Below are 19,600 nucleotides of genomic sequence, written 5' to 3'. Positions count from 1 at the left end.
ATGAGTTGTTCCATCACCTTTTTAGGGATGAAGGTGAGGTTGACTGGCCTGTAGTTTCCTGGGTCATCCTTCCTGCCCTTTTTGAAGACTGGAGTGACACTGGCCTTTCTCTAGTCCTCAGGCACCTTGTCTGTCCTCCATGATTTTTCAAAAATGATGGAGAGTGGCTTAGCAACCACATCAATCAGCTCCCTCAGCACTCTTGGATGCATCCCATCTGTCGGTTTGGCAGAGGGCATCACAGTAGAGCTGCTCTGCTCCGTGCACTGTCCCCACCACCATCACCTCTAGTTGCGGTCACAGCCACTGCACGATGCCCTCTAAGCTGTGACTGCACTCAGCCTGGAGCTTGGCTGCCTGGGTGGCATCAGGGGCCAGCAATGCCTGCAGCTGTGCATCCTCAGGTAGCCTGGGCTAGGGACTCAGTTTGCCCAGCACCAGGTCTTGGGCCAGCTCAGTACAGGTAGTGCACAGGGTCACCTGTGCAGCTCAGTGGCCAGCCTGGCCTTCAGCACACGCAGGCCATGTGTCTGCAGGGCAAAGAGCATCTGGACCTGCAGCATGGTGGCCCACGAGTGCAGGGCATCCACCTCAGCCGGGGTGCAGTACAGCGTGGGCAGAGGCCAGTCAGCCAGGGTCACTGGGTGCCCAGGAGAGCAAGGCTGTGTCCCCTGGGGCCAGCGTCTGTGGGAAGGTGGCACAGAGGGTGTCCAGGTAGAGCAAGGACCCCTGTGTGGGGATCAGGCAGGCAGACCCGGGCGGCTGCACAGGTGGGGTACTGGTGCCTCCCCCATCTCCATCCCCATATCTGCAGAGGGGGGTCGGGAGCAGAGTCCACAGCTGCAGCAGCGGGACCTGCCTCCCCCCCGGCTCCCCCTCAGGGCAACGCTGTCCCAAGGAGTGATAGTCCCGGAAATCTTCCAAGTCTGCCGAAAGAAGGGTGTGGTGAGACCCCTGGGACACCCCTGTCCCAATCTCCTCCTGCCTCCTCTCACCGTGGGCTGTGCCGGAGGGCTACAGCCGCCACTCCTAATTCGGCCACACATCGCTGCTCAGCACCTCCACCCGCCACCGCTACCAGCCCGTGGCTCAGCCCAGCGCCCAATGGTGCAGGCGATGCCGCAGCGCGGGGATGGCGGGCAGTCCCACGGCCACTAGAATCCCGGGCGCGCACCGCCGCTGTCGTCCCCAAGTAGGGATCTGGGATCCCTACTCCCTTCTGGTCCCCGTTCCTCCCCCGCCACCCCTCCCGTTATTCCGCCTCTGGCAGAAATGACTGAGAATGACGCCGTCCGGTTCCGTCGCTCCCCCGCCAACTCCGCCTCAGGGGTTCTTTTCATTTTCTCCTTTATCCAAAAAAATCCCGACGCGGCTCCAGCTGTCCTCGCCCAGCGCTGAGTTAAAGCGCAATTAAAACCCAAGAACCTGCCCCGCTGCTGCCCCTTCTCATCACCTCGGCTCCTTCTTTGTAAAAATAATGTAATTTGTCTGTTGGGCTTTGATTTTTCCCCAGGAAAAAAGTGCCCAGCCCTGCAGAGCCCCTGGACCCTAGCAGCTCCCCTGCCCTCCCTTCCCACCCCGGGCTGCATCCCCTGCTCACCCCCCTGCCCTGGGCAGAGGGGAATGTGGTCCCCAAGCCTATGCCTGGGCCCAGCATAGAACACAGTATCATCCAGAGGTGGGGGAGCACAGGGGCAGCTGGCCTGAGGGCTCCTCTCCATCCCCCCCTTTACCAGTGCAGACACATGTGAAACCCAGAGCTTTTGTGTTACAAAAAAATATTCTGTGCTTTATTTACTCTGCGGTAGAAAAATAACATGGCCAGGATCCCAGAGCTTCCTGGTCAGGGCCAGGCAGAAGGCTCCCCAGCTCCCCCCCAACTGCCCAACCACCCTCGCTGAGTGATCCCCTGCCCGGCCTCTCTCACACTGCACCAGCTCCAGGGGGAAAGACAGAGGCCCAGGAACCAAAGGGGCTCCCACATCCTTGAGGGGTCAGAGGGCTCCAGCGCTGCAGAGCAAAACCCCGGCAAATATGTGTCCCTCCTCCCATGCTGGAGCCTGGTGTGCCCACACTCCCTCTGGGGACGGCGTTATGGGGCAGAACAAGGCTGCAACATGTACAGTCTTAGTGACAACTATGAAAGTGAACCTGAGGTCCAACCCCTGCCTCGAGCAGCGCTGTAGGGTGGAGGGGAGCAGGGGGGGCTGGTGCTCGCAGAAGCAGAAAAGCTGAAGCTGGGCCTCTTAAAAGGAACATACAGGAAAAGTCATGCGACAAATTCGCTGTTGTTTATACAAGGGCATAAATACCAAGAGCTGGATGCCAGCCTGCGTTTCAGGGTGGCACACAGCAAAATCTCCAGGGCAGGGCTCCCCCCACTTTGGTACAAAGACATGAACGCAGCACAATCCCCAGGGGGTCACGACTGGGCAGGGGGGATCCACTGACTGTCCATGGGACGGCGAAGCAGTTCCTCCACATGCCTCGACACGTCAATGGTGTTGTCCAGATCGAAGTCACCCTCAGGGTCCAGGACGGTGTCAGGGCTGTGGGAAGCAAGGGATAAGGCTGGGGAGGGAGGGGTGGCCACAGCAGGATGGGGGATGTGATACCTACTTCTGGGTGTACATGTTGTAATGGGGCTGGGAGCAGATGGCGGGTGAGGAAGCCTGGTCCATGTAAGTGGCACCTCCAGGGGCAGAATCACCTGATGCATTGACAAACCTGGGGGAACGAGGAGCTCTTGAGTGCTGGCCCAGGACAGAATGGGTTTCCCACGGGTGAAGTCACACTTCTGTAATTCCCATCACCACCAAATGGCATCTCCCAAGGCTGGCAGGGGACTCAAACCCCACACCCAGCCTCATGGGTGGCAGCACAGCCAAGGGGGCATCCACCTTCCCAGGGAATGCACAGCCTTGCTTCAGCCACAGGCCCCCAGCACCAGCTCAGCACCAACAGGGCTATGGTGATACCAAAGCCTGAGAGCAGAGGTGTCCTGGGCTGCTCCCTGGGGATGATCCCATGGGACCACCAAGAGCCTGCCTTTGGGGTCAGACTTACTCTGGCACCACTTGCTTGATCTGTGGCTTCACATATCCATCCACATCTTTAGCTAGAGAAAAGAAAGCAGCACTGAGGCCTCAAGCTGCTGGCATGTGCCACAAGCCTGTCTCGAGGCTGGGGCTCATGCAGAGCTAGCTGCGGAGGCCCCGTGGGGCTGGATGTGGCCCCAGGGATGGGGGATGCCCAGAGCCCCAGCTCCAGTCTGGGGGGATGCAGGGTGAAGAGTCAGCGCTACCTGGTGTGGACTCACAGAGAACCGGCGTGTAGTACTTGGAGAAGACCTCATCCTTGGGTCGGTCAGGGAACACGTAGATGAGGTAACTGAGGTCCCCAAGGCGGTCGGCCAAGGAGCGGATGGAAAAGTCCCTGGTAGTGAAAGGCATCAGGTTCCAGAACATCCTCTCAGCTGGAAGACAAGAGCGAGGAGCATGGTGATGCCCAGAGCTGCTGGAAGCTCCCAGCTCCACTCTAGACACAGGCTGTAACACATCCAACGTCACATGGCAGTTCTTGCTAAGGACAAAATGCATCACCAGCAAACAGAATTAGACAGAAGGTATAGCCAGCTCAAGGCAGGTCTGGCCTCAGTTGGACACATGGGAGGCAGGTCTGGATCCCCCCCAGACGTGAGGGGCTTTGCAGTGCTCCTTGGCCATGCAACCCTCCGGAGGATGCTCTCACAAAGAACAGGCGCCCTGTGCAAACAGGGAAGCACCACAGAGTCATTGCCTTTCCTACAGCCCCACTTACAGCCCCCACAGTTGGGTTGGATGGTTTAGCCCAGTCCCTTCTCCCTGCCAAGACCTAGGCTTGGGCTGGATGCAGCCACAGCTGTGGCTCCCCGGAGGGCAGCCATGGCATCCAGGAACACTTGCCCCTTGCCTCAGAAAGGCTCCCACGTGCCCAGCCACAGCAATGCCAGTGCTCAGCCAAGACAGGAGGTTCCAGACCAGCAGCACCATCCCCGTGGACACAAAACAGTCAAACCTCAGGCTGGGGGAACCAGCTCCTGGCGCACACTCACAGGAGTCAAACTTCCAAGCGATGGTGATGCCACCAATCTCTGAGTCACTGAAGCGCAGGAGGAAAGTCCCATCGGGCTTGTTGATGAGCAGGTCATGTGCCTGCTGCTTGTTGATGAAGCCCAGGATGGCCCTAAGCAGAGCAGGGTGTCAGGGCCGGGGGGCTTGGGGTCAGGGGGCTTGGGGCCAGGGGGCTCTTACCCATCATTCCAGTGTGGCTTGAGATGCTTCTTTAGCACCTCCATGATCCCGTCAAACCACTGCCAGAAAGTGTAATTCCTTCCAGGCAGGTTTTCCTGTTGAAATCCCCAGAAAATGAGCCCTCCTGACTCCAGCTACGTTGCTGCTGTTAAAACTGCACAAGTATTTGGCACAGCAGCAGAGACTTGGGGGCCTGGACTGGAGGATGGCCACCAGCACTGCTAAACCAGGCATGGGGCAGCCCGGCCAGGGGAGAGCCAACAGTGCCTCCTCAAGGATGCAGACCCCATCTGTGGGCCCTACAGCATCTCATGTCCCTCCAAACAAGGAAGATGACACTGTCCACCCTGCTGCAGCTGACAGTCCTCTTGGTTTTTTGCATCACGGGGCTCTGTAGAACTCCCAGCCCACTCACCCTGTTGAACTGGGACCAGGACACCGTGGTGCTGCTGTAGTCCTCCAGATGGGAGTTGGTACTGTTGAAGAGCTTCTGCGCCAGGAACACCAAGTTCTCCTTAGTCAGCCCACGGTTGCTCTGAACCTCTGCCTTGAACTTCACATTGAGTGCCTCGCAGAGCTGTGGCCACTGCACCTTGTCAGGCACAGCAAAGGGCACACGGCCCTAGGGGGCACACAGAGCAGGGTCAGTACAAACTCTGCCAGATGCCTCCAGGCACAACCTCACCAGGAGACTGAGCCCAACTCCCACAACCTCCCATGGCACTGGCACTCACAGGCTCAGAGAAGGCATTGTCCCAGAGTACAGTGGCTGTGGCATTGTTGTCCTGACTCCCATGCACGATTACCACCACGGGCAGAGACAGCGTCTGCCGGGAGGGAGACCAGGATGGGCTGTGGGGAACCATGGGAACATCGCCCATGAACACCCCGTGGCTCCAGTCCAGACCCACACCCATGGACATGGTGTTGGCCTGGGCCCTGTAGAGGGAACATAACTGGTGGCTTTACCTTCACTTGGAAGACCAGCTCATTGCAACCAACACTGAACTGTGACTCGAAGAGGATGGTGAACTTCTCCTCCGTCACTGACTCAGCTCCGCGGCGGTCTGAGCGTTTGATTCGCTTCAGGGACTACAGAGACACAAGGAGTGAGCACGAAGGGACAGATGGGGGCACAGGGGGACACAGAGGTGTGTCCCTCCCACACAGGAGGGATGTAACACAGAGGGGACACAGGGAGTGAACGTGGGGATAGGAGTAGGCAGATGGGGACACGGGGAGACACAGGAAGGATGTAACACAGATGGGGATATGGGGGGCAAATGCAGGAGGACATAAGGGGCAAATACGGGGGGGGACATGAAGGGACAGATGGGGTCATAGGGGGACACAGAGTGGAACACAGGAGGGATGCAGCACAGATGGGGAAATGGGTAAACACGGGAGGGACACAAGGGGACACAGAGGTGAATGCAGGAGGGATGTAACACAGAGGGAGACATGGGGGGTAAATGCAGAAGGACATGAGGGGCAAACATGGGGGGACAGGAGGGTGGGCACTAGCAGCACTCACCATGTTGCGGAAGTGGGCACTGAGCATGCCTGTGGCCTGGTGATACTCCATCACACAGCAGTTGTTGAGGATCTCTCCACTGCTCTCACTGTCACAGGAATGCACAGGGTTAGGGGGATCACCGGGGTCAGGAGCCTGTGTGAGGTGTGTCTCCCCCCATGCCCCCAGCTCCATGTCCTGCCTCCCACAGCACACTCCCCCCAAGTCCCTCCCGGCATTACTTGCGGGTGCTCTCGTTCTTCAGCAGGGCCTTGGCTTGCTGCTCACTGATGATGGTGGCCTTCACCTGGGGGGGGTTCATGTGCACATTCAGCTTTCCTCCAACCAGGAGCCGCACAGTGGCTGTGAACTTGGTCTGCGTCTTCAGCACCTGCGGGGGCTGCTTCTCGATGATGAAGGTGCTGGGGGGGGCACGGGGATCAGGGGCAAGCAGGCAGAGCAGCCCTAACCCAGCCCCCTACCCCACCAGGTGCCTCAAATGAGCTGGGACCTCCCTCTACCTGGTCACCAGGGCGGAGATGATGTCAGTGATGGTGCCATTCAACTTCGACAGCATTTCCTCCACTGGGCCAGGGATCGGCAGCTGTTGGCACAAGTGCTCAGCCCGGCGGATCTGCTGCCGGTTCTGCCAGATGATCTCCGCCAGCTTCTCACACCTGGGGGTAAACAGGGCTCAGCACCGTGTTGAGGCTCAGCACTCCATCCCACCTCACTGGGCACAGCTGGTGCCAACACCCACCAGGTCTGCAGCACATCCAGGGTGCCCTCGGGGGGGCCCCCGTTCCCCGCCAGCTGCTGCCGACACTTCCACTGGATCAGCTCATCGTCCAGGATGGTTGTTTGCTGCTTACACAGCAGCTGCAGCGTCTTCTGGTGCTTCTCAGACAGGTCCTGGGAGGCAGAAGGGTGTTACGGGGCACGGGGATGGCAGCACAGCCATCACAGGGCCAGGGCAGCAGCACTCACCATGCGGTACTGCTGTAGTGTCTGGGCCTCCTGGTGCAGCCAGGCCTCCAGCGATGCCTTCTTCTGCTGTAGTGTCGTCTCCCGTGACAGGCGCTCCTGAGGGCCCAGCTGGGAGAGCTGGGAGAACTGGGCTGGGGGTTGGAGCACGAGGTTAGGGCCAGCACCACCAGCACCCTGGCTCCATCCACCCCCATCCCACCCCCACCTTGGAGACGCATGTTCTCCTGGTACTGGATGATGAAGTATTCCTGCGTCTGCTGCAGCTTCTTGAGCTCACTCTCAGAGTCCTGTGTGATAAGCCGCAGCTCCTCAAAGGTCTGGTTGATCTGCAGGTGCTTCTGGGACATGGCATCCACTAAAGAGCCAGCCAGCGAGGGATTCTGAACAGGAAGCACTCAGCATGACAAGGGACCCTCCCCATCGGTCTTGGTGCTGGGGGCAGTGGGAACCCAGAACATTCCCCGCCTCAGGGCTACTCCCACAATACTCATGCTGGAGTCCCTGAGCATCCCCCCAGCACTGGGATCCTCTCTCTCACACTCCCCTGGGCACAGACTCCCCTGTGGCCCCCACTCACGTTGTTGACCTCCCGCACCAGTCGCTGCTCGTGGTAGAGGATGTGCCGGATGCAGCGCACCAGCTCCATGGGGCACCGGTCGTATGTGTTCTGCAGGGAGAATGCAGCCTGAGCCAGACACAGGGCAGGGACAACCCCCAACCCAGTCCCCACCCATTGCCCTCCACTCGCCTGCAGCTGTGTGGCATAGTGCCCCAGCTTGATCTTCAGCAGGAAGCCATCTTCACCCACTTGGTGATCTGCCTTCTTCTGCAGCTCCTGGATAAGCCCCTCCAGCAGCTGTGTTGCCTTCACATTCTCCTGAGGGTTGTCGAGATCAATGGAATCCCTGTGTGCATGGAGCAGAGTGATGGCATCAGGGCAGCCCCAGGCCCTGTGTGGAGGCTCCTCAGTACCTACTGGCACCACAGGGGTGGGTGCTGACCAACCCAGCACCTCCCCACGGGGGTCAGGGACCCCACTGACGTACCATGCCTGGCTCTCAATCCACTGTGACAGGTAGTGCCGCACCTCGATGGGAAAGTGCTGCCCGTAGAGCGCCTGCATCTGCCGCAGGGCTTCACCCTGGAGCTGCTGCGCCTGGATCCACACTGCCATGGCTCACCACCTGCCATGAAGATGGGCTCATCAGGGCCTTAGCCACCCCCACCAGCCCTTTGCAGGAGCCTCCAGTGCTACAAGAGCTGCCTCCAGCTGATGAACATAGCAATCGTTTCTCTCCGCTGCATGGTGGCATCACAGCCATTGCTGACCACACAAATGAGGAAATGGGGTCAAGGGGACAGATGGTGAGAAATCTGGGGTGACACAGAGCAGAGGACCCTCCTTCACTCACCCAAGCTCCTGCCCACACCCTGGCAGCACTTGCAGGAGCAGTGGCCCACATGGCCATCCCAGTGGCTCCCCAGTACTATGGAGAGACACCAAACAGCACGTAAGCCTTCCCAAAGTAAGTTCTGGGACAGCTCCGGCTCTGTGCTGCCAGATCTCACCCATCACACAGCTCCGGTGCCCCAACTCACACAGGACAGCTGTGAAAGGGAGAAAGGACAGCTGAGGATGGCACCTACAAAAAGCCAGAGTGTCCCCCACCACAGCTACATCCACAGTGTGGTAGGGCCTGGTAAAAAAAAAAAAAATCTGTCAGTTGTGTCTTTGAGGGTGATGTGATGGTGAGTGATGAGGCTCACGGCCCCTCCATGCCAAGGATGCAGCAATAAATAGCATTTACATACACTTGCACCCAAAACACCTGGATTTGGCATTGTACAGAGGTGACAGGCAGTGGCATGAGGCCTTGGGCTGCATCCCAAAGCCGAGTGAGCGGGAGGGTCCGGTTCACTGACAGTCCCATCTGGTGAAAGAGGAAGCTGAGATCAAACTGGTGGGAGCTTCACCTCTCTCTCTCTCCAAAGGGCTCCAGAAGCAGCTGGTGCCATCCTGCAGGCAGAGGCTCACGTTGGGGGACAGCAGCAGTGGGCCCAAGCAGAGCCATTGTGGCTGGAGCCCCCAAGCCCTGCACACCCAACCCCTGCGCAGGAAGAGGAACAATAACTGAGAGTTGGCTAAAAATGCTTTTTCCTCCCCCTACAAAAATGGAGAAACGTTTCCATATTCACAGAAATCACTGAGAAATTCTGTTGGTAAGGAGGGGCCTGGGGAGGCATAAAAACTCAGGCAAGGGGAGAAAGGGAAGGTGGGATGGCCGACAGCAGGACGTGTGCTGGCAGTTAGAAATTGCGGCTGCTCGATAGGGGGCATCGGTGAGAGCAGAGGAGAGAGGCCACAATGCCACAAACATCCTGAATGTCTGGAAGAGCAGGGGACATCCTCATGGACACAGAGCAAACAAACAGTGCCTTGCCTCTAGAGAAAATGGTGATCTCTTCCCATCTCGTACTGACAAAACACTTCCTATTCCACTCCAGAGTCTTGTTAAGCAACAAATCTCAGGTGGCTGCTGCTGCAGTGAGCCAGAAGACACTGCACTCAGCCGATGTCAGGTCAGGAGCAGGAGCACTGGCATCACTGCCGGGGTGCTTTGTGGAAGGTGAATCAGCATCATATCAGCCTTCACATGGGGACTATGGAAGCGTGGCCCACCCAGCGTGTGCCCTGACACGGGGCAGGGACATGCCTGAGGCCCCACTGCCTCAGTGGGAGGACAAATAGGTCCCAAAAATCCCACTCTTGCCAGGCTCAGACATGACTTCCGTGAGTGTCACCAATGCAACAGTGGGTGTTTCTCCAAGAACCTCATTTTTATCTCCTGTATCTTACCCATGGACTCAAAGACTGTGCCCAGCACCATGGTCCTCAATGGCACCACCAGCTGCCCTGAGTGAGCGCTCACAGGGACTCCCCTGGAGCTCTGAATCAGAAAATCATTTTGGTTGAGAAAGATCTTTAAGATTACCAAGTTCACCCCTTGCCCTCACACTGCCCAGCCCACCCATGGCCCTCAGCACCTCAGCTCCATGGCTTTGCAATAGCTCCAGGGCTGGGGACTCCCCCATCTCCCTGGGCAGCCTGGGACAAGGGCTGACAACCCTCTCAGGGAAAAAGTTCTTCCTCAGCTCAAATCTAAAACTCCCCTGGGGCAACTTGAGCCCATTTCCTCTTGTCCTGTCATTCATTACTGGTGAGAAGAGACCAATCCCCACCTCACTACACCTCCTGCCAGGGAATTGCAGAGTGCTCATGTCTCCCTTCAGCCTCCTCTTCTCCAGACTGAACACCCCCAGCTCCCTCAGCTGCTCCCCATCAGACTTGTGCTCCAGACCTTTCACCTGTTTCATTATCCACTTGGCACAGCTTCAACTCCACGCCCAGGGATCAGCTCCCTCCTTGCATTCCCCCATCCAGCCTCACAGCCACCCAGCTCAGAAAGCCTCTCTCTCCCTGATCAGAGTGCACAGGCATCCCCAGCCCACCAGCCATAGAATCACATGATGGTAGGGGTTGGAAGGGACCTTTAGAGATCTAGTCCAACTCTCCTGCAGAAGCAGGTCCACCTAGATCAGGTCACACAGGAACGTGTCCAGGAGGGTCTTGAAGACCTCCAAGTAAGGAGACTCCATATCCTCCCTGGGCAGCCTGTGCCAAGGCTCCCTCACCTCAACAGTGAAATAGTTTCTTTTTATGTTTAAATGGAACTCTGTGTTCCAGCTTCATCCCATTACCCCTTGTCCTGTCACTAGATACAATAGAAAAAAGGGATGTCCCAACCTCCTGATATCCACCCTTTATATACTTGTAAATATTAATGAGATCCCCCCTCATAAGGAAGATGCTCCAGTCCCCTGATCATCTTGGTGGCTCTGTGTTGGACTCTCTCCAGCAGTTCCCTGTCCCTCTTGAGCTGGGGAGCCCAGAACTGGACACAGGACTCCAGATGAGGCCTCACCAGGGCAGAGTAGAGGGGGAACAGAACCTCCCTTGACCTGCTGCCCACACCATGGCACTCACTGCAGCTCCCGTGCCCTAGCAAGGATGGGAACGTTTCCATGGGCCAGCCAGACTGCAGCACCAGCCACACACGCACACAAACTGTAAGAGACTGATAATTGCAGTGGTTTAAGCTACTTTGCATTTACTTGCTGGCAGCAAGTTATAACCCAGCCATTACTGCAGCTCAGTTAACCAGTGGCATTCAACAAGTCACAGCAATGCACTCATCGCCTGCAGTGCCTTCCCTGGGGCAGGACAAATGCCATAGAGAGGGACCCCAGCCCTGCAGGGGAGGTGGTGTTGCCTCTGCATCCAACCGCTCCATTACAATGGGGGAGCACTACCAAAACAGATGCAAAGCGGGTGAAATTCACCCAAAAGTGGCTCTCAGAGGGTCAGAGGAAGCAGTGGGGATGGGCAGGGGGAGACTGGCAGCATTGTTGGGGTTAGGGGTGGGCAGGGGACCTGATGTGAGGACACTAGGGAAGGGCAGCAGGCTGGCACCAGTGCTGGGTCACGAGCTGCAGAAAGCCAGAGCATGTCAGCAGGCAGACAAATGGAGGGAAATGCCTCACAGAGTGAGGCCAGCGGTGCCACCTTTCCACATGCTGCAGGTACAGCAAAACCCAAACACAGGCCAGCACAGTCATTGCTGTGGGATGCTCACAGCACACAGTCACTCTGGGGACTTTCCCACAGGCAGGACACCCCTGCTCTGGCACAGCCCCTGACTGCAGCCCCTTGCCCAGTCCTGTGCCCTGCAGGGATGGGCAGTGACCAAGAGCCAGGCAAAGTCCTGGGGGGCCACAGCAAAGGGCTCTGGCTGTAACCCCTCACTCCTGCACTGCCCCCTTTGCCTGGGGGTCTCCAGAACAGGCTCCTCCTTGGGACAGGGGCTCAGTGCTTGCCCCAGCACTGGGCTCAGGGAAGCAACAACCCCGTGTCTGCTGCAGCTGCCTCCTCCCGCCACAGTAAACACATGATATGTATTTTCTCTGCAACTCCAGGAGCCCATGATCACTTTCAGGTCAGAGCTGCCCTTGCTCGTGGCCACAGGGCTCGACCCTGCACACTCTACAGTGGATGATGCTGGGAAAGGGTCTGGCTGTACCCCACACAGCACACTGCTCCTGCCCCCCACAGCAGCTCTTGCAGGAGGGTATTCTGTGTCCCCCAAGAAAAGCAGTCCCAAGCAGACTCCCTCAGCCAGTCCCCAGGAATGGTGGTGTTGGCAGCCCAGAGCAGCTGCTTGGCACAGAGGACTCCGGTTCTCCCAACACAGACAATCCCCCTTGTCTGCACCAGCTTACCCCAGAGAACTCACTGGAACCCCTGGGCAGCCCAATGGCCCCACTCAGCCAGATCCCCACTTGGGGCTCCCCTAGCTTGGCCCCTCTCACACATGAGCCTGCTCGCTCTGGACAGCAAGTGCTGCTGAGTACCACATCCTGCCCCACAGCTAGAGGGGCACAGAGGGCTCTGCACCCACCCAACGAGCCCCACACATGGGCTTGGCAAGGGCCAGCAGAGCCCTGGGGTTCAGCTCCCAGTTCCTCGGGGCACAGGAACCGCAGCCCCAGCTCAGTGTGAGGTGCCCCGTCCTATGGTCACACTCACCCAGGGTCCGGCACTGCTCTGCCCCATGCACAGTTCTGGTGGTGTGGCCCTGGGACAGCCCAGCTGTGGCTCCAGGCAGGCATTGCCAGCACAGCCCAGCTCCCTGGGGCGGCCGTTTCACAGGCTGTGTGCTACAGGAAGGAACAGAGAACAGCTATTTCCTTCCAAAATGTCAGCTTCCCGTGCAGGGCAGCCAACCCCAGGGCTGCCAGCAGCTTCCTCTGCCACCACTGCACTGCTGCCCAAGTACCCAGGGTGGCAGGGGCTGAGGGTCAGGGGCTGCCTGCAGCTTGGCTCATGTCATGGGCCTGGGGCTGTACCTGCCCATTGGCATTTGCTGCCCCAGGGAACGTTTTTTTCTCCCCTCTTCAGATTTTCTCTTCCAACCACGGAGGCTCGGAAACCTGTATCAAACCAAAACCACCAAAATACCCAATGGAATCCCAGCATAATCCCTCAAATCCAGGGGCTGGAACCTTGAGACAAAACCACCCTGGGGCAGTCATGGCCAGATACAGGCACTGCCCTGGCACCTCAAGGATTCCTTCAAATGCTGAGCACATAGCAGGACTTGCCCTGGCAGGGCCGAGGTCCCTGCAGCAGAGCAGGGAAGCCACAGCCACATTGCTATTCCATTGGTCAAGTTGCCAAGCTTGCCACAGTGCAAGCAGAAGGGCCAGCCCAGCCCCATCCCTTGGGGTTCCCCCAGCAAGGTGAGCATGCTCCACCACCCAAGGCAGCAAGTGCCCAAGACCACCCAGCTGGCCCCAGCACAACGAGTTGTCTGTGCCAGACCCTGCATGGGCTGGGTCGGAGGTTGTGGCTGCACAGAAACAACAGGGGGCTGTCTGGGCACTAGGGGGGCCAGGGGCTGAGCAGAGTAGTACAGGCAGCTGGCCCACCCAGAGGGATGCAGGCAGGCAGTGCTGCAGCAGAAGCCAGGCACTGGGGGGCAGGATGCACTGCATAGCCATGCTGACACAGCCAAGAGCACACCCAGCCCCCCGTGGGTACTAGTCCAGCATGAATGCTGCAGGACACCCACCACAGGGAGCCCGGTCTTTACCAGCACTGGTGCTGCCCCCATTGTAAACCCACAGATGAGATTGCTTTAATTACTCCTGGCTCCCTGGGACTGAGCAGAGGAATTAAGCAGGGCTGCAGGGCTAGCATAGCAGGGATCTGCAGGCTCCCAAGGCTTCCCTGGTGCTGCATGGGGGAATCCCAGTGCAGAACCACTGCCAGCTCATGGCATCCCAGCTCCGGGCAGGCACCAGCCCTTGCTTGGGAGGGAACGTGCAGCCACCACATGTCCAGACACTCTATGATGGTTATTTCTCCTCCACAATAACAATTATGCACCCCAACATTCTGTAATGCTGTGCTGAGGGTGAGGCATCTGCCCTCAGGAGTGCAGCCCCCAGGGACTCACACATCACCCTCATACCCGTTCCAGTGCAACAGAGAGGGTCTGACTCCAGTCCCTGTTCTCCATCCCAGGAGGGAAGAGGCATCACCCAGACACAGTCCTGGGGAATGGCAGGGAGGTGACAGGATCCCAGCGACCCCCACCAAGGATGTGGCAGCAGCTTCATGAATAGGAACGGGGCAGGCAGATCTGGGACAGGAGAGAAGCCCCTGCACACCTGCTGGCCAGCTTGTCCTTGTCCCTTCCAACAAACCAGCCAAGCAGAACTGACACCTCCTGGGGACCCTGCAGACACCCTAGCACAGCCCTAGGCTCACTGCTAATCCCTTCGCAGACCAGCACCAGCCCAGGAGGGCTGGGCTGGTTGGAAGGACCTGAGGATTAAGCTCATTTTAGCATCAACTTAGTCCCGATTAGGATCTGGAGACACAATTTCATTTTATCTGCCACTCTCCAGCGAGCTCACACAATCACACTAAACCAGTCTCTAGCCGGGCTGGATTTGCTGAACCCAGGTGGGCTCAGAGAGACATCAAGAGCACAGACACAAGTGACATCCACCCCCCTCCGGCTGATACCACACTCGAGCTCTCCACAGGGCAGGAGAGACAGTGCAGGAGCCTCTCCCACTGCTAGGACCAGCCTGCATGCCACAGCATGGATACCTGGGGGGCTGAGGCAGGACAGGGAGAGGCAGAGGGACATCAGCACCCCGAGGGCATCCGCTGCCCTGCCTAGGGAAGAGGCACTGATCACACTGTGAGACAGCGCAGGACTCTCACACCTTCGTCCTTGGGAGCAAACACCAAATGTGGGTGATGGGGGATGTTGGGTGCTACTCTGCCACCACCATCAGCCAGCATGGAGCCTGGGAAAGCCCTCACAAGCATCCCAACCCAGCAGCACCCTGTCACCCCTGCCTGAGGGCAGGCTCAGACTAGTCAGATGGGAATGGAAAACCAACACAACAATAGCTTCTGCAACAAAATTATCATTTAGAGCTAGTGAAACTCATATCTGGCCAGGGGTTAAACCCAGCGTTCATCCCCAACACACATAAACAGGGCCAGGTAGGAGAGCTGGGTTGCAGCTTTCCACACCCCAGGACATTCTCCGCAGCCTCCAGAGCAGTAGCAGCTGCCAGGATGGAGCAGAGCCCTGATCCCTGGACTGCACATCGAGTGCCCCCACCTAAGTATTTCCAAAAGGCTGAGGCAACTAATGGGGTTACAAAGGGAGCGTGGTGGGCCAGGGCAGCTATGCCAGCCAGAGTTGCAGCCCAAAAGCACCAGGGCCACATGTTAATGTTACCAAAAGGACAGAGATCATTTTACAGCTGTTTTAGCCGGTGTGAGGGGCTTGGATGCACTACCAGTGAGAGTTGCCTCTCTCTGCTAAAAGCTTTGCAGACAGCCATCAAGTGAGTGGGATAAAAAGTCAAACAGAGCATGCATCCAGCATTCAGCCACTTGGCTGTGCCAATGTCACGCTGGCTCTTCGAGCTCTGGCCGGGCACCAGCCTTTTCCCCCAATTCCCTCCCTGGCCGAGCTGCCTTATAAACAAGCATTTATGTCTCATCACAACAGGAAGACATGAAATTGCACAAAAACGGGGATTGCAAAACCGACCAGCGACTGTTTGAACGGGGAGCAAGTCATGACCACGTTACGCTTCGGCTACACCGCCGTGGCCACCCAAGAAGTTGTCCAGCAGCACATCGCTCCCCTGCCTGGCAGAAAGCAGGAGCTGGCACTATAAGGGAAACTAAGTGCCTGCCTGCAAACAGTCAGAGCTCCCAGTCCCTCTGGTGTAGCTAGATGGGTAGATTCTGCTTTATCAGCAAATCAGCTCAGCCCTATCTTCCAGGAAGCTGTGTCTGCATGTGTGCCTCCCCCTTGATGTTTCCCAACGCAGCAGGAGAAGTGGCTGGGCTTGCAGCAGATTACCTTTGCATCAATCAACAGATGTTGCTAGAACTGTTGCTGCATGTAGGATCCAGGCATGCCCAGCACCCACTTGGATCCCGGCACTGGCCATGCAGTGCCAGGGTAAACACTCCCACTCTCCCCTCCCTTCCTCCCAGGATCAAAACACTTGGGGGTTGCAAAATAGACATCCCATGAAAGGAAAGGCATGCCACAGAAACTTTACAGTCGTCAAGGTTACTTCTCCCAGAGCATGATGGTGCCCCAGAGCCAGCACAGCCTCCCAGGACGGAACTGCCTGCATGACTACAGAGCTGACCTGTCCTGCTGAGGTGGGGACTGGTGAAATGCTGCATTCAGCCCCATCATGCAGAGCCTGCTCTGAGGGCATCACTTGCACTGCATGGTGGGAAAGCAGCAGCCACGGCAGCCCTGCCAGGCAGAGAGAGCGCAGCCCCCAGCCCAGACACACAGGGGATGTAGATGGGAGGGAGGTGCTGCTGCTGTGCCCAGGCTCCTGACAGCTCCCCGGGGCTGCCCTCAAGCACAGCCCAGTTTGCAGTAATTCCCTGCAAACCAGAAAGTCATTTTCCAGCTGTCAGGGCTGCTTTACTGTACTCAGCGCAGCACAGTCACCACTCGCCACTCTACCACCCACACCATGGAGGAGTACAAGGAGCAGGGATTTTTCACAAGCAGAGTATCTGGGTTTTGCTATCACTTGAGAGAGAGCTGGGAAACCCCACAGCGAAGACCTCACAGCTCCCCTTGGAGTCAGCACTTCCCCTGCACTGAGAGGGGAAAGTCCCTCCAGAGGCTTCATGCGACCCTGCGCCAAGCATTCCAGCTGCAGCTCCCCATCCCCAGTGCCAGCTTCCCTCAATCTGCCCCAAAACATCGGCCTGGGGACAAGACAGACACACTAAAGCCAGTGACATGGTTCTAGTGACAATTGCCATGGGGCACACACTCCTCGAGGGATGTTGTCAAAGTGGCATGAAAGCCAGAGTGGGTGACAGTTGCCCATCACACCCCATTTCCAGTCTGGCTCTCCCTTGTGCCTGGACACCAGTTGGTGTCACCTCTCAACCTGCATCACAGTCCCTCCTCCTCATGGCTGCACATGAGGTGCAGCACAGCACAGTATGGCCCTCCCCAGCCCCAAGGATGATTATAAAACCCAGGAAGATGGCCTCCATCCTCACACTCAGCATTTTGGGCACCCAAGAGCCATGACAGGTCAGGCTGCAATCCCAATAGCTATGGGAGCACCAGGGCTTGCTGCAGGCCAGGTGATCCCAACACCCCCAATGCCTCCCCCTCACCAGAGCCACACAGACGGTGCAGAGCCAGGCTGGGTGCTAGGCCCCAAGAAAACCTCCCTCCAGCACGGGATCACTGCGCCCAAGCAAATATGTTGAAGCATGATAGCAAACCTTGGCTCAAAATTGCCATCAATAGAGCACTGCAGTGGCAGCCAGCTCCCCCATGCCAGCGCAGGGCCATGCTCCTCATGATAGGTGCTGAGTCTTTCTCTCAAAGACAGGATGCAGGAGGAAGAGAGGTAAAGCTCCTGCAGCGCGGGATTGGTTCCCTGGTGCTCACAGTGGTGGACAGGCCACCATGCAGACCATCATGCACCAACTGCCTCTGCGGACACCAGCTTGCAGCCATGAGTAAGCCCAGGGATGCTGGGTGGGTTGCAGGCAGTCAACAAGGTGAGTCAGTCCAGGACCAAGAACGTCCCACTGCAACAAAATGGCCCATGGTATGGTGACTTCGTGGGCCATGTCCCTGTCATGGCGAGCCATGTGGCCCTGCACTACACCACAGTCCATGGCAGTGCCAAGGCCTGCACTGCTTGGCAACGTGCCCCAACAACCACAAACAAATTGATGCTTATCACTGCCTGTCCCCTGCCCTCTACCATGGGGCTCCCCTAATTGCGGTGGGGTGTGCCAAACCTCACCACGAGTTCACACCAGCCAACAGCCCCAGCTCAGTGCTGCAGCTGAAAGTGGAGGTGTTACCACTGTCAGCAGTTCGGGCTGAGGCAAAGCTGGGGAGCCCACAGCAGTGCCGGCACCCACACACCAGTGCTGACACGAGCTGGGCACTGGAGCCCTGCAGTCACTTGGCACTGTGGCAAAGAGCTGCCGGGAGCCTGGCCTGGGCCCGGCGGCTGCCTGGGCGCAGAGCCCTGACAGCTCCCGTATCCCGCTGGATAGGTGGCAGCTGCTCCCAAGGCTCACGCCGAGCTGGGCGAAAGGCCACCGGGCACTGCAGTCTCCCAGGGCGTCACTGCTGCTGCTTCATACAGGTGGGGAAACGTTTTTCCATCTGCCTTCGCCCACAGTGAGTGGGACCCCCGCTCTTACCCTGCTGCCCGGTCCCGTCCGGCGGGGTGCCGGCGGTGGGCCCCCGTGCCGGTTAAGGACGCACGGCGCCAGTTCGGGCGCTTCCCCCGGGGCCGCCGCTCAGGCAGGCCCCGGCCCGGCTCGACGAGCGCCCCCGCCCGAGGATGCGCCGCGGCCCCGAGACAGCCCCCGCCGCCCGCCTCGGCCCGCGCAAAGTCCGCCCACTGACCCGCTCTGAGAGCGGCCCCGTTCGCCGCCAGCGAACCGGCCTGGCCCTGCCCGCACCTGCGCGACCTCCCCACCCGCAGCCAGGTCGTGGGCCCGGCCGGCCCCGCCAACGGGCTGCACCCGCCCAGGAGTTACGAAACACCCGAAACATTAACGGGAGGATGGAAAAGCCCCGAGCACCGGCAGGTGCACCCCCCCAGGCCGCGCCCCCCCCCCCCCGGCCGCACCCCTCCCCTCCCCCCCTAGGCCGCGCCCCCCGCCCGGTTGCGACCGCGGAAAGTTGAAAGCAACCCGGCCCCGGTCCCGGCCCCTACCTCCGTCCCTACCGGCGGCGGCGGCGGCAGCTCCGCTGCTCTGGCAGCAATCAGCGCTCGGCTCCGCCGCCGCTCTGCCCTCTCCGGCCGCCGCTGCCTGCACCGCCCCCCGACGCCTGCACCGCCCCCCGACGCCGCCTGGCCCAGCCCGACCCGACCCGACCCGCGCGGCACCGCCCCCCCCGCGGCACCGCCGCCCCGCCGGCACCGGGCACTAGGCACGGCCTGTACCCGAAGCAGTTGTAGGCTTCAGCAGTACTGGAGTTTGGCACTGGGTACCAGGGAAGCCCAAAACAGCACCGAGCGTTGGTGCTGGGCACTAGGGTGCCTAAACTGGTACCGGGCATTGGTAGGAACCAACACTGGCACCAGGCCCCAGCACAGAGGATCCCACTCCAACAGCAGCCCTGGCACCAGGGTAGCCTACCACAGCACTGGGCACTAGCACCAGGAACAGGTCCTCAGCACCAGCTGCTGACTTGCGGAAACAGACTCTATAACTCAAAGAGTTATAAAGAAGGTATGTTTATTCGGCGCCGGGCGCACGGGGGATCGCTCCACCACAAACGTGCGCACCCGACTCGGCAACTTGATTGACTTATATTTGTTACAAAGTTACAAAATCATATGATGACATTATCCGCCTAGACAAAGACACAACCTGTCCCCGATTTCGCATGTAAATTAGGTCTTTTCTTCCTTTCATTTGCGTGATGTCTCCCAGTGATAGTCGGTGATGGTCTTTGGGGCCTTGGGGGATGAAGGCTGATAAGTCCTGAGGCTTTCTCACCCCTGATCTTTGCAACTTCAGATATCACTTGGCCCCTCGCAGAACCGGTTTCTGCCTTCTAGGAAGTTGGAGGACCCCGGGGGTATTGTGTACAGAGATAAGCACGACCTTTTCCAGCTT

General features: G+C 58.6%; 1 protein-coding gene across 5 annotated transcripts; it reads right to left on the bottom strand.

The window, feature by feature from the left end:
• Positions 1-1,761: 1,761 nt before the first annotated feature.
• Positions 1,762-18,799, bottom strand: LOC133628517 (signal transducer and activator of transcription 5B-like). 5 transcript variants are annotated; one of them, XM_062016783.1, is made up of 19 exons: positions 18,691-18,799; positions 7,839-7,976; positions 7,541-7,697; positions 7,370-7,459; positions 6,998-7,172; positions 6,793-6,923; positions 6,566-6,717; positions 6,327-6,482; positions 6,048-6,227; positions 5,827-5,914; positions 5,262-5,384; positions 5,027-5,119; positions 4,708-4,914; positions 4,293-4,387; positions 4,094-4,224; positions 3,305-3,475; positions 3,067-3,118; positions 2,620-2,727; positions 1,762-2,549 (listed from the first exon to the last, which is right to left on the bottom strand). In XM_062016783.1, the coding sequence occupies exons 2-19, from the start codon at positions 7,964-7,966 to the stop codon at positions 2,423-2,425; spliced, it is 2,364 nt and encodes a 787-aa protein (XP_061872767.1). In that variant the 5' UTR covers positions 7,967-7,976; positions 18,691-18,799; the 3' UTR covers positions 1,762-2,422. The 5 variants fall into 5 exon arrangements, with proteins under 5 accessions (XP_061872767.1, XP_061872771.1, XP_061872768.1 ...); XM_062016787.1 differs by having other exon boundaries at positions 3,320-3,475; XM_062016784.1 differs by having other exon boundaries at positions 18,703-18,799.
• Between the last annotated feature and the right edge of the window lie 801 nt (positions 18,800-19,600).

The sequence above is a fragment of the Colius striatus genome, chromosome W (assembly GCF_028858725.1).
Source record: "Colius striatus isolate bColStr4 chromosome W, bColStr4.1.hap1, whole genome shotgun sequence".
NCBI classification, from domain to species: domain Eukaryota; kingdom Metazoa; phylum Chordata; class Aves; order Coliiformes; family Coliidae; genus Colius; species Colius striatus.
The sequence above is the reverse complement of the archived record's forward strand: the minus strand, read 5'-3'. Positions and strand labels throughout refer to the sequence as shown.